The sequence below is a fragment of the Protomyctophum parallelum genome (assembly GCF_964188405.1).
Source record: "Protomyctophum parallelum genome assembly, chromosome: 1".
Classification (NCBI taxonomy): Eukaryota; Metazoa; Chordata; class Actinopteri; order Myctophiformes; family Myctophidae; genus Protomyctophum; species Protomyctophum parallelum.
Genome location: NC_139697.1, coordinates 87,423,640 through 87,438,141, shown reverse-complemented (window position 1 = coordinate 87,438,141; position 14,502 = coordinate 87,423,640). Strand labels below are relative to the sequence as shown.

General features: G+C 42.0%; 1 protein-coding gene across 1 annotated transcript; it reads right to left on the bottom strand.

The window, feature by feature from the left end:
- Positions 1 to 14,306, bottom strand: mtmr2 (myotubularin related protein 2). Its single transcript, XM_083771669.1, has 16 exons — positions 14,096 to 14,306; positions 7,080 to 7,179; positions 6,942 to 6,965; positions 6,752 to 6,815; positions 6,517 to 6,611; positions 6,334 to 6,438; positions 5,872 to 5,976; positions 5,700 to 5,783; positions 5,456 to 5,605; positions 4,977 to 5,165; positions 4,156 to 4,341; positions 3,539 to 3,745; positions 2,862 to 2,954; positions 2,669 to 2,782; positions 2,246 to 2,422; positions 1 to 1,468 (listed from the first exon to the last, which is right to left on the bottom strand). The coding sequence occupies exons 1-16, from the start codon at positions 14,173 to 14,175 to the stop codon at positions 1,304 to 1,306; spliced, it is 1,938 nt and encodes a 645-aa protein (XP_083627795.1). The 5' UTR covers positions 14,176 to 14,306; the 3' UTR covers positions 1 to 1,303.
- Between the last annotated feature and the right edge of the window lie 196 nt (positions 14,307 to 14,502).

The following is a 14,502-nucleotide window of genomic DNA, read 5'->3' as shown; positions in this document are numbered from 1 at the left end:
TTTGTATAATAGTATTAGTTTCATTAGATTAATACACAATAATCAACACTTAACACTTTAATTTAGAACACAGCCAAATCAAATCATAGTACATACGTACTTGTTCAATCAATTATTCGACCAAAGCAAACGGCACAAACAATATTAGTTTGCCTCTTCTACATGTAAGTTACAAGTTACTGCCGTGCGTGGCGTGCCAAGCTGAGCGAGTAACCTCGCGTCACGGAGGACAGTCTGGTGAGACCCTGGGGGCAAGACGGGCAGTGTCTGTAGGCCAATCAGAGGCAGGCGGGGCGTTACCATGTCTATGCTCGGACATAGAGTAGATACACGCATCTTCAAATAGTAAAATCAACAGGATGTTGAAATTATTAATAATAAGGCTGTGGTGAGTTTTGTAATGTTATACATTGGTTTGTTTACATTCCTTTATGTGTTAAAAATGGTGATTTGAGACCTGTGCAATATAAATCAAAGGGGATGTCTAATCAATTGAGCAACTATTGAAGACATCTCACCAATATCTGGAGATATCATGGCACGTTAACTACACAACCCGAACCTCTACCAAAGCGTAATTTAGCTTTTTCTTTCTGCTCTGCAACCGTAGATCAGAAAAAAGGAATCTTATAAAGGAATGTGTTCATACACAATCATACTTCATATTTGGTCAAAGCATCCTGCAATGACTTAAGAAAACAATCTTTATCCCAAATACCCCCAATATCCCCCAACTCTTTTCTAATATTAGAAGCTAAGTTAGCATTCCAGCCCTTTAGTTATATTCTCATAAGGAGATATTTAGTAGTTTCTATTAATAGTGTTCCAACAACAAAATATATTCACAACTGCTTCAATGCATTGCCTTTCAGACAATCATTGCCACCTGTCCCTTGCAAAGCGGAGGAATGGACAGAATGTTCCTAAAAAAGTAAGGCATACTTAGTTTTACTCTATTAATATTTTAGTGAAATAACTTAAAAATAAAAAACACTACAAACACTGATTGTAGGTAAGCTACTATGCCCAATCATACTTTCTTTATCAGGCTATGTTCGCTTAACCTTGGAAGAGTAGAGTATGGCTGTAGTAAAATGGTCACAGAGCGGTTCCTTTCCTGCTGTATTACACTACAGAATCTCATCAGCAACGTAATGTTAAGTGATGGTACAAGGCCAATAATCTGTTTCTGCAGACTTGTAGTAGTTGCTTACTAAGGCAGCATGTCACTCCGACCCTCTGTGGCACAGATGTCTCAAACAAGAGGATTCTGTTCGTGTGACGATTCTAGGAGTCAGTCGTGTCAAACAAAGGTCTGCACTGGAGTGATGGAGCGTGTGGGAGATCCTGCCCTCTCGGAGGAAGAGGAGGCTGAACGGTTGGTCACCTCTCGCTGAAGTTCCTCCACTCTCTTCTGTAACTCTGCTCGCTTGGCCAACAGCTCCTTGTAACGCTGGTGCACAGGCTCCTGGAAAAACGAATCACAAGAAAATCAAGGAGGATTTGTATACATGGGGAATTATGTACGCTCATATTTCATGGCTGGGGTGAATTCGTTAATGTGTTATCAATATCTTTCTATTGATTATTATAATGTTTTTCATTATTTGTAATACAAGTGTCCTTTTTCTTTTGCTGAATATTTGATGCTTAGCTTTTGCCATGTTATTCCTCTGGCTGTCATACACACGTGTGGCCGTCAGGGGTTGATCGAGTGCTTAATGGCATGTCTATATAATTACTGATGTATTAACTGTGCCTCTGACACTTCTCATTGCAAAGCTGTGTTTTCTTGCTGCTATATAATGAGTGTGTTTGGTGATGTGCTTCATTCTTGCCCAGATGAAGACCAGTGAGGTCGAAACATGTTGGCAGTCGCCCTTTTAATTTAATAAAGGCTTCCCTCCTCTTTTTAACTTTGAGTTCCCGGATCGTCTCTTAAAAAATAAAATCTATGCCTTCATCCCGTTTTGATCTGTGTGAGCACCTTTTTTCATCATTACTTTTTGACATCTCCGTTGAGCACCTGGTTAGTTCCTTTTTTTCTGTGATGAATTCGTGAACATTCTTCAAAGATTATTGTACCCATTGCAGAATGATGCTGCCAAATTCAATTCCCAATGCCATTGTTTTACAATTTGCATTTTGAATAAAAGGAAAAAAGAAAAAACATGGGTTGCAATCTACAAATGAGGCGAGGAATTATGAGTGCAAACAAAACAACACAATACATGCTTCTACATACCTGTGGCCTCATGCGAGGGTTCCAGCGGATGTAATAGCCCACCCAGAGCTCTAGGTGACGCAAACTGACAACGGGGAACAGTACATGGTTGTAGTAGTTCACATACAGAGGGTTGGTAAACTCCTCCAACTGGCTGTTGATGTAGGACCACAATGACACAGACCTCTTGGGAATCTCCTGTCAAATACAAAAATGTTTTTGTTTATTGTAACACGCTTCAAAAAAATCCCCCAGTCAGTGTATGTTTAATATTTTAGGATTATAAATAGAGCTTCATTTTAGTGTCCAACTGGGCACTAGGCACTAGCTCTTAAAACATAAAAATGCAAACATGCACATGTGTGCAAAAATGCATACATTTCACATACATTTCTAGATTACAAAATGCTCAAAATGCGTAGGAACAAATAGGTTAATTCATACTTCTTTCACCCTCTGTTGTTCACTGTTACACAAGAACGTCCCAAACAGGCAGCTGTACAGGTGGTCCAGGATAGTCACCAGGAAGTATTCGTTGAACTCAAAAGCTGCTGGAAACTTCAGTCAAAAAGACAATCATTATCATCACGTTAAACTGAAGATTTTGTTCACTTCAGTAACAGATCCTATCCTTTACCTGGCGGGTCATCTGCCAAACACAGTCGATGAACTGAACGAAGACGGGTGAGCGATCCGCATCCGTGTGGTTCTTATCTCCATGACCAATCCTCTGAAAGAAAAGAGGTGCAAAGGAAAGTAAAGTTATGCAACTGGAACAGTTCGACGAGTGGAGCACTAGCCAATGCCATATGGCATTGGCTTCTTTAATTTCCTCCAGAGATGTTCTATTGCATATCTGGTGGAAATTAAAGAAGGCAGTTGCAAAATGCAAACCCAAGAATACTAGTGAACTGGAAGTCATTGCACATGCGGAATGGGGTTAAGATTCATCAAGAATGCTGCCAGAAGCTGGTGCCTGGTGTCTGGCTATGCATCACCTTTGCAGCAGGTCGAACTGCAATAGTCATTGAAAGTGGCTTTTTATTGAGCCATTTAAATTGTTTTTGTCCGATTCATTTATTGGAAACAAAACGTTGATAGTTGATAGACATACATTTTGTCAATATCCCTAATTTGCAGTGGGGGTTGTATAATTTACGGTGCACATACGGTAGTTGTTTTTGTTTGTTACTGGTTTCACTGTACAACAATGTGTTCCTTCCAATACTTAATTGTGAAACGAAGTGTTTACAGTATGCAGACAAGCAGGCAATGAAATGATAATTGCAATAATTTAGAAGAGAGCCTATTTACCATCTGGAAACGGTGGCCAAAGCTAAGCCACTCTTTCTCCAGGAGCACCTGGAAGCCTTGAATGGTGCGGTAATAACCATCCAGCATTAGCATGGCCAGCGAGGTGAGCTGGGCTGTGCGGTCCCAACCATCGCTACAATGCACCACTACCGACGTCTTCCCAGACTCCACCTTGTCTGCAATCCTCAGTGCTCCAGCCAGGATCAGCTGTGTGTAAAATACATGAAATAACTTGGTCCAGACCTCATTTCTCCTCATTTAAACCTTGGTTTCTACCAAATGTTTGAGGGGCACAGGTTTAACGTCTGTTTTTCCTTAAACAATAATTACGTCTGATAATTACGTCATAAAATATGTATATATAGCGCCCCTCACTTCACACGGGTGTGATTTTTCATTTATCTAGAGCTCGGTAATATGAAGAAAATTAAACCATGTTATATATCGTGATTCATTGAAATTGAACTTCCAAATAACACTTAAGCAACAGGGAGAATATTTTTTGCACTACCTCAAAGCTGACTGAATTCTTCACATCGTTCATTGATTCAATTCAACATAATACTGTATTGCCCAGCCCGAACTGACAGGTGGTGAATGACGGTACTCAAACTGACCTTTATGTGCTCAAGCCAATGAGTGGACTCAAGGTTGGAGAGCCAATGGGATTCCTCGATGTTTGGGTACACCACCTCCTTCACCTTGCGAAGTGACTCCCTCATCACATGGATATTATGTATATCCAAAAACACCAGTTCAGCATTCTGATATGCATCCTCACTTTCATATCCACCTCCTTTCATCTAGAGGAAAAAATGAAAAAGAGGACATTTTCATTGGTGTATTACTTTATGCTCAATACGAATGCAACTTTAATTTAACCCATTTTGGGCGGGGTTTTGGTGTTTTAAGCGTAATGTTATACTTTAGCTATTGAAAAGATCTACAAGCAGATCTAGTTCTGCTATTTTAGAAATCTTTCAGAGTGAACGTTTTAACTCAAATATTTGCTTCTGGGGGGGGGGGGGGGGTCCCTGGAACAACATATTTTCAGATGGGATAGGCAGCCAATTACATATATTTTTGGGGGTCCCTGACATGAAAATGTTTGAGAATGACTGACATAGAAATATGGGTTTTTCAGAAAACTGTCGTGATTTAGAAGACATTTTGTAGAATCGAGCTCAGGTCTAAATGGGTTAATAAATACACGATATGTTATGTGGGGGCGGGGCACACACTCACGCAGAGATTCTGTGCATTAAGTTACAGTAGATGCATCTATTATTGATTTGGCCACCCCCACACATGTGGTACTCAGTTTACACACACATTTACACTCAAAAGCACATGGTCAAGATTTGTTCAGTTTTTTTATCCCTTTCGACAGATATGAATGTTCACGTATCAAACGTCAATTCACCATCCGTGAACAAACCTTATTGGCAGCCGCATTGACGCTGGGCCTGGCATCAAAAATGAAAAGCTTATGGGATTGAGCGTTGGCGTCCATAATGGCCTGCAGGTATTTCTCATCCTCTTTGCTGCGCTTCCCATTCACTCCGACCATGGGTTGACTGCACCGGGTCACTGTGGCCTGGCTCTCTGGATGGATCCAGGACAACACCTATACACAACACCAGGAAACATTATTACCACAGCCAGTATTTCTTATTTTATTTCATTTAACCAGTAAAGAAACGTGTGAACTGGCCAAGAGAAGAGGCAAAAATAAGTGACACAGCTCTGCCAGTAACAATAAATACAAGACAACAACAGGACAAACATGCAACCCTCATAAATAAATACAGTACCCACTAACGAAGAAGCTCAAAGGGAGAACAGGAACGTCTAAATAGCAACAGCCGGCTATGTAACAATTCATATGTACAATCTTGGCGAAGCGTGATCACTTACAGGTATCCTGCCCTTGGCCCGGAAAGCAGCGACTCTCTTCACTTCTTCATCTGGTATGTTGACGGGCACCACCAGAGTAGATGGATATGTGTCACACAGCTCGTAGTGATCATTTACTTTTGTTATCCTCCAGCTTTCATTCGGTATGCCCTACAACAACAACAAACACACATAACCGGCTATAATATCTCTCCAAACATTTTAATAAGGACCCCAGAGCATGCGAGCAGATCATTTTAAGTACCAGTCTTTTGTATTCCGCCTGGGCGTCATACACTTTCCATCCGTTTTCAGGAAAGACCTGCCCGTATTCAAAGGCAAAGATTTGCTGGGGAATGAAGAAAGGAACATGTCAGCTTGGTCTCCATGCAGGATTTAAACAGACATGGTGTGTCAAAGACAAGTGACTCACTCACCAGCCCATTGGAAACAGGAAACGCACATTTCATCAGGACTTCAAAAATTGACTTCCTGAGTGAGTCCTCCATCTGCTTGTGTGCAAACCGTAAATTCCTCATATCCTGGAAAGAGGGAGAGAAAACGCAAAATAACACACTAAATAACTCATGTGTGGGTTGTTTTTTTTCCAAGGGCAATTCCTGCTTCAGCTTCCCAGCTGCTTAGATTGTCATGGTGAGTTAAGTGTCTTGCTCAGGGACTTTGACACGCATGACTGGGCCGGACTCGGGAGGCGAACCAGTGACCATATGATTATCAGCCCACTAAGCTACGACCAGCCCCAAAATAGATAAGAGAAGACCTTAGTAGGTGTTATGGTCTCCATCTGTGTGCTCATTCAATCATTTTTGTGCAAAATCCAAGAAAGGCTTGTTTCCCACATCTTGCTGAAACCATTAGCTTTTTCAGACCATGCTCACCTTGCAAACTAGTCCATAGGAAACATCACCACGACTTGATGCACCTCCAATCTTTTCCACACGACTCACCACCCCAAGGGGCAAGTCTAACACAAATGCTGGCTCCTAGAAGCGAAAGATGAGTTATAGTGACATAAGAAACTACAATTCATTTGTATTGTTACTTACCATTATCTAACATACCCTGTCTGTGCATTTGAAGAAAAGCCTGTAGTTGGTGATAGTGAGTGTTCCCCTGAGTGCTCCAATAAAAGGACAAATATAGGTGACATCTTTGGCTGTAAAACAAAGCAAGTAAAATACTTGGCTTTAACCACCGGCTATATACAGATATATAAATAGTAGTACCGGTAGTTAACACGTAGTTATCACGTCTCAATTAACTGTCAATACATTCAGACAAAGAAACAGCTCTTACTCATATCTTGCACAGTTTCATTTGGAAGTAACTGTGGTTCCTCTTTGTCTGACTCTCTAAGAACCTGAAACAAAAACAAAAGCCCTAGCTGTCAGTCTTGAGCTTGCCGGACTTATCCATTTGGGCCCTATTGGAAGCCCTTGTAGATCTTCTATTTCAAAACATTGCTGAAATGTCATGGACAACATACCTTAATGGGAGCTTTGGGCCTGACCTGAAGGGGGAAATTGAGTCAAACATCGAGACTGTGTTAGAGATACTTGAGTTAATGAAGTATAAAGTTGTCATTTAACACAGTAACTAAAGCCAACATAACTATAGTACGAACCCTCAGCTCAGGGGAGAGCTCTGTTGGAGACACAGAGTCTGAAGACATTGCAGAGGGTGGTTTAGCTTGGCCAGACCGGTCAGAGCGAGATGTGGAAGTGCTGAAGAAAATAATAATTATAACAACAACAACAACAACAACAACAACAACGGTAGTAGACAAAAGATTCATCCTAGTACTTTCATATCAGCAGGATTAGGTTTTCAGTGTACTAACTACTGCACTGCTGTCAACACATCAGACATTGACAAACTAAGACGAGACCAACACATAATACACTGTTGCACACCCAAGCTCACAATGTGTTGCAGTTCATGCAATGCATTGTGAGCTTGCTAATGTACAATCTATTACCGGCGCTAAATATTACCATACATTATATAGCCCAGGGGTTCAGGACCCCCTGGAGAGTCCCCATATGATTTTGGGGGTCCCCAGATAACAGTGGAGACATTTTTGAGGCCCTCCTATGCCCGGCTTTCCGTAAACACAAACATTGGCTTGTGATTGGCTGATCACCCCATAGCAACGTTTTGATTGGCTGAGCAAAGTACATATTGAAGATAAAAGTGAGGGCGCCAAAAGTGATTGGTCGGAATGACTTTTGTGATGACTTGATTGGCTGAGCACGGAATGTGATGTATAAGAGCACGCCTCACTTCACACGGGTGTGGTGCATAAAAAGTAATCAACCAACTATACTATAAAAATCACACCCGTTTCCGACTCCCCGGTGGGTCCCCGGAACTTCCAGACCCACAGGAAGCTGGCCCAGGGTGCCAGCCCGGTTCCGCCGAGCCGCCCCACATCCGAAATGGTCGAGAAATGACAGAGTTACTGTGTGGGGGAATTAGCATTTAGCAGACACCTCTCCCCCTCTCCCTCCCTCCCTCTCTCTCTAATTAGCAGGCAACAGTGCAACACTATATCTCTCTCTCTCGCTCTCTCGCTCTGTTTCTAGCACAACAGCGCCACTTTTGCCCCTACTGGTACTCTAAACATAGTGACAGAGACATTAGTGTATGTCATTGTGTAATTAAGTGAACGTTTCGTGAAGATTCTTGTAAACCATGTTTTTTCTGTTCTATGGACCCTAGAGGACACAAAAAAAACGGTTTACATTTTTTTCCCCCGCCCTAACAATATTTTTTCACCATGGCAATACATGGCAATGTGTAGCAATATTTCGTGTCTGTCTGTATTTCTGTCGACATCATTTCTCCAAATCTGCTAGGCCGATTAACACCAAATGTGGTCCAGGAGTGTATGATGTGCTCTGGAAGACCCCATAAAAATTTCACCACGATCGGCCCATAGGTGGCGCTACAGCACCAAATTCAAAACGAAAATTCATGATTATTCACAAACTACTTGTCCAATTTCAATGACATTGGCTAGGTTGTTGTACCATGGGCTGAAGCACAAGCCCAGAAAGTTTGACCACAATCCACCAATAGGTGGCGCTACAACAACAGATTCAATATGCAATTTCACAAGGTGCTACCTGACCAATTTTCCACAAAAACCTTGAATAATCAGTAACGGACAGTTTTATTTCAAATCAAAGGGTTGAACCCTCAGCAGCCTCACATTTGCAGAGCTCTGTGAATGGAAGGTTATTACGTTTGCAAGAACAGCGGCCTCTACACTTGCTGGCAACACATGCACACTTGACGAGTTCAACAACGGCCTCTGGTGCAGGTGGAACCTTTGAGACTACAGGGACACACCTTCCATCATCTTGTTGCTTCCATCCTAAAGAAAGTGGATCTAAAACATGTGGCTCAGAAACGATGTCTTGTGCCCATACATTGGCTTGCCAATGTGCTCACAGAATGTGTTCGACGATGGACCCTTGCGTTGGACATATCTTTTCAACACCCTGATTGCCCTTGAGCTGTGCCACCGAAGTACTTCAGCTGATTTAAACCCAGGTTTGAAGAGCTGACACACAAACTTTTCACAACCGGCTAACACGTCCAAGGATGGATGAGGGCCAACACCAAGTTCAGCAAGTGCATGGAGAACATCATCACCAGTCTTCATGAACGATTTGAAGCAGGAAGATTGACCTTTTCCTCGGATGTGACCAGTGGTATCGCAACCAGTGAGCGTGTGGAATCCTGGCAATGCGGCTGCTCGTTTGGGGCCAATGGCCGTGTAGATTGGTCTGAGTTTTATCGTCCGTCTTTGATCTCCTGTGCCCATGATGATTGCACTCTCTGGTTGAAGGTCTGGTACCCTTCGAAGGGCAAGTAAGTACCAAAACATCAGTGTCACATGAGTATATATGTGGCATTTTACCTAAATGACTCACTGCTGCGGCATACATAACCAGTAACGTATCCGCCTCTTCTTGTGTACTTGTGATGTTCACCATTTTTGTGTTTGTGGACATGACACCCTTGTGTGTGTGTGTTGTGATTGGTAGCTTGCAAAGATCAACAGCTTTTTGTGCAAGGTAGAGGACGAGGTTGGCCTTGGTTTCCTTGCTTCCGAGGAAAGCCTTGAAGTCTTTGACTGGTGTGTTATCCTCTATTTTATACCCCTTTTCTTGTGCTCTTCCTGCTGTATGGAGATGTCTTGTTCTGTCCTTCATGGAGTAAATGTGTGTGTTCCCACAATGTTCTGCAGGTCCAGATCTCTTGAGGACTTGGCAACGAGAAGCAAGCGAACAAACAAGGAGTTTGTTGCTTTCAAGCTGACTATTTCAGATGATGCCTTAAGCTTGATAGTTTTGCATCCATCTTTCCAGGTCAGATACTTCAGCTTCGTCATTTTGTCCCACATGTTCTTTTCCCCTCTGACCCTCTGATTCACAAAAGTTTCAAGTGCTCTGCTCCCTCGTAACTCAATGTCCAATACATGGCTCTGCACTGCTGTTGTCATTATTTGTTTGGAAACAAAGTTGACTAACTTAATTTCAACTTCATCATCGTTTTCTGGAGGACAGAAGGGGTTTGCGCTGGTCAACACATCCTTGAGTTGTTTCACAGATTTCTCCTGTCGTGCATTTCTAGTTGCTGAGTGTTGGTGATGCTTCTTTGGGTTGGCATCAGCTATGTTAAGTAGGCGCTCAGTTTCACCAGCCAGTCTTGCTAGTACTGGGGTACTCAGACAGTATTTCAGCAGACCCTGAGGATCAGTGGTTAAGCCAGAAATGGCACCTTCTCCTTTATGAATCTTGTTCATAACCAGATTAACACACCCAAGCTTTAAGTTATTGTTGATTATATAAATAAATATTGCTTTGTGCACTTTTAAAAGCAGTGTCTTCATCCTTTGTTTAATTTCATGAAAATCATTCTGGTAATTTTTGAAGCTCATGCATTTACTTCTTAAATGGGTTACTGGAGCGCCATCTATGGGTGTATTATGATCACATTTGCATGGCTTGTGCAGAAGCCCTTGGTGCATGAACCCAGTAATTTTCATTGAAATTGGACAAGTAGTTTGTGAATAGTCATACATTTGCCTTTTGAATTTGTTGCTATAGCGCCACCTATGGGCCGATCGTGGTGATCTTTTTGGGGGGTCTTCTACAGCACATCATACACTCCTGGACCAAATTTGGTGTAAATCGGCCTGGCAGATTTGGAGATATGATGTCGACAGAAATACAGACAGACACGAAATATTGCTACACATTGCCATGTATTGCCATGGTGATAAAATATTGTTAGGGCGGGGGAAAAAAATTTAAACCGTTTTTTTTGTGTCCTCTAGGGTCCATAGAACAGAAAAAACATGGTTTACAAGAATCTTCACGAAACGTTCACTTAACTGGATTCTGCTACATAACTACATACACTACATTGCTGTTCCTTGGAAACTGGTCAAATTGTCAAAAAATATGAGAAAGAGGCAACAATTGTGAAAATAGCAGCTCTATAAGCCCACTAGAGTGTGTAATTCTACTCAAACTGTCATTGACCTCATTCTGACCTTGGACAAATGCAAAATCTCCAAGAAAGGTGTCATTGTGTATGCGGTCATTTTATGATATTCTGTACCCGCAAAAAACAAAAACTTAACACCGTCGGTCCGTCATATCTAGGGACCTCAAAACCTACTCTAGTGAGGTCTTTAACCAAGAATTGGAGAGTCTGGATTGGTCCGATGAGCTTAAGAGCACACTTGTCGAAGAAACATGGATTGGCTTCAAAACAAATTTACATCAGTACTGTACAACATGGCTCCCCTGAGAACCATCAGGGTCAAAACCCGCTCTGAGCCATGAATTCGGACATACCGGTAGTCCGAAATACTGACTGCAATGAAAGCCAGAGACTATAAATGCTCTGAATTTCTGAAATGCAAGTCAAAGCTTACCAAACGCTTCGACAGTGATCTCCAAGCTCAACTGGACAACATTAAAACGCAACGAAACCAGCAAAGAAACATTGTTACTGCCATGACCAAATATGCAAAAACTAACTTTATCAATGATAAAGCTGAGGAAAACAAAAACAATCCTCGGGAGCTCTGGAAGCGCTACTCAACAACCAACTAGGCTGTGGTTAGAAACTGAAATCCAGGTTTACAAACATCAAATCGAACGACACTCTCATCACTGAAGAGCTTGATGTGGCCAACTGCTTAAACATTTTCTTAACAAACTGCCCTCCCACTCTGGGCGTTTTGGTGTAGAGCACATTAAATCCTTCTACAGAAACCTAGGTGTTTGTAAAGACGATTTTAAACTGGTAAATGGTAACAACTACTGTATGAGGTACTTAAGAAACTAAGTGCCCTCCAACCCAACAAGGCCACTGGCCATGACAATATTCCCTCCAAATTCCTCAGACTCACTCAGCCATCTCTATAGATCTACATCACCCACATAATAAACCTCTCCTCCATCAAACAGGGACAGGTCGCCTAAGATTTCAAACTTGCCAAAGTAACCCCCCTGCACAAGAAAGGGAGCAAATTAAACCGCCCTATTTCCATTCTTAGCTCCATCTCGAAAGTGAACAAATAGTCTATCTATGAACTTGTTGAAAAGTATCTTGTCGTGCCACTTAAAAACTAATGTAAATGTACCAGTTCAAATCTGGCTTCAGAACATCCCACTCCACTGACACATGCCTCCTCTATTTGAGCAACCACATCAAACACGAGGTGGATGCTGGCAGATACTGCTGCATGGTCATGCTGGCCTGGACCTCCAAAAGGCTTTTGACAACGTGAACCGGTCGATACTGGTTAACTTAACAAGCTAAAAGCAACATGGGTTTTGATAGCACATCAGTGAGCTGGATGCAATCCTACCTGGAAGGGAGAGAACAGATGGTGGAGATGAACAGAACAACGAGAACAACCAACAACCAAGATTCCTTTACAGGATCTCCTCACTGGTGAACAAAAACACCTTGAAGACCTTAACAGGAGCCCTCGTACAAGGTTTCTTTGACTATGCATCCACCTCTTGGTACCACAGCACCTCAAAGGCCCTTAAAACAAGGCTCCAGACCTCCCAAAACAAACTGGTCAGGCTCCTACTTGGCCTCACCCCCCGAACCCACCTCACCCCTGCCCACTTTGACAGGCTGGGATGGCTTAGGGTCGACGACAGAGTACAGCATCTTGCAATGGGTCTGGTCCACAAGATTCGATACACCACCAAGATACCCATGTACCTGTCTAAATACTTCCTTAATGTAAACGAAGTCCACACCCACAACACCAGAGGGAGTGCAACAAACCATGTACAACCCAGATTCGGCACAAACAAGGGACTAAATTATTTTCGCTCCTTTGCCACCAAAATGTGGAACACCCTACCAACAGTCATTAAGACATGTGAATCCTTGTATGATGATTTCCTGTGTATATTTGTACGTCTCTAAATGTTCTGATGAATTGAAAATGGTGGACCCTGTTGTAAACAAGTATAATGCTTTGTGGTGTCGTCCACAGTTAACAGTTTGTGTATGGAGTTGTGCTTGAAATGTACCTATTCTGCATACTGTTAATAGATCTTTCAATCAATCACAAGATTCACAACGCCTTCTCACCGTGAGCGGTTGTGAGCTTATAGATCAGCTATTTAAACAATATTTTTCTGTGAACCTGAGTCAAACCACATGTAATGCCTCAACTCCTACTATAAAGTGCTTGTCACGTCAGGATGGGGGTGTGTGAATATGATAATTGTGGGGGGTCCCCAGTTCAAACATGTTTTTTTTTTTTTTGGGGGGGGGTCACTCACAGCCTGAAAAGATGAGAACAACTGTCCTACAGGAAGAGTGGGCCCCTAAAGTTGGCCTTCACCAGTGAGTAGAGTAGTTGTAGTTTTATTAAGTATATTGATTGATTGAATACTTAATTAACAGTTTGCGAAAAGAAAGAGCTCAGGAAAGTAGTAAGTACAGTTCAATACAAGGTCTGCTAAGAGGTTTTTCCCCCGTTATTTACCCCCTCTATGATGATTTCCTGTTTTTGACTATATAGAAATGTATATTTGTACGTCTCTAAATGTTATGATGAATTGAACAAGGTGGACCCTTTGGTAAACAAGTGTAATGCTTTATTGGGTTGTCCACTCACAGTTGATACATCAATCAATCAAAAAAAGGATAAGCCTTGTTTCCATTGGGGTCCTTCATACTCAATTAATCAAAAATGAATCATGAGTGCATATAGTTATGGCATCTGCCGGTTCTGAATAATATGTAGTGTACTGTACACAAAGAGTAGTGCCAGTTACTAATCAAAGAACAGAACAGAATGGACTACTGGTACAAAGGACTGCCAGTCCAATTATCTCTGTTTAGTTTAGGGCTCCTCGTCCCAGACTCCCCACTAGCACATCACAGATACCAGTACAGAGTATTTCAATCAGTGCGGTCTCCAGAACGAAAGTTCTGTCATATTGTAAAAATAGACTGGTCTGGTCTACAATAATCTATAGTAGGGCTAGATTTATTGTGTATAATAACAAAACTATATAGTCTATATCCTATATCTCTCAGTCGAACTAACGTTAGATTGCTAATGTGTATTTATTTTACCTGGACAATGAATCAACACTTGGCTGTCTGGACGAGGATCGCTTCGAGCCAAGACTGTCAATGCTGCCACTCTTCTCCATGCCGACCTCATACAAGTTTTTTAAACTAAAGGAACTACTGGTGGTGTTTAATGCAAACTAATATGTAACGAGGATATTATCCACTGGATAATGTTTTAATTCCGCCTCTGGAGTAAAGTAAATACCAGCGATTCCCAGGAAGCTGCCATTTTTTTCCCAGCCTCCTTTAGGTCACAATGGTCACAAGTTCCAGACAGTTACCGATGACGCTGGCGCCCCCTGTCGCTTTCTCATAACACAGCCGTAATCTTACCTGGGCCAACTAGTTAAAACAGGTAAAAGTTGATAGGATAGGTTAAATAAAAGCTGTACTTAACAAGACATTAT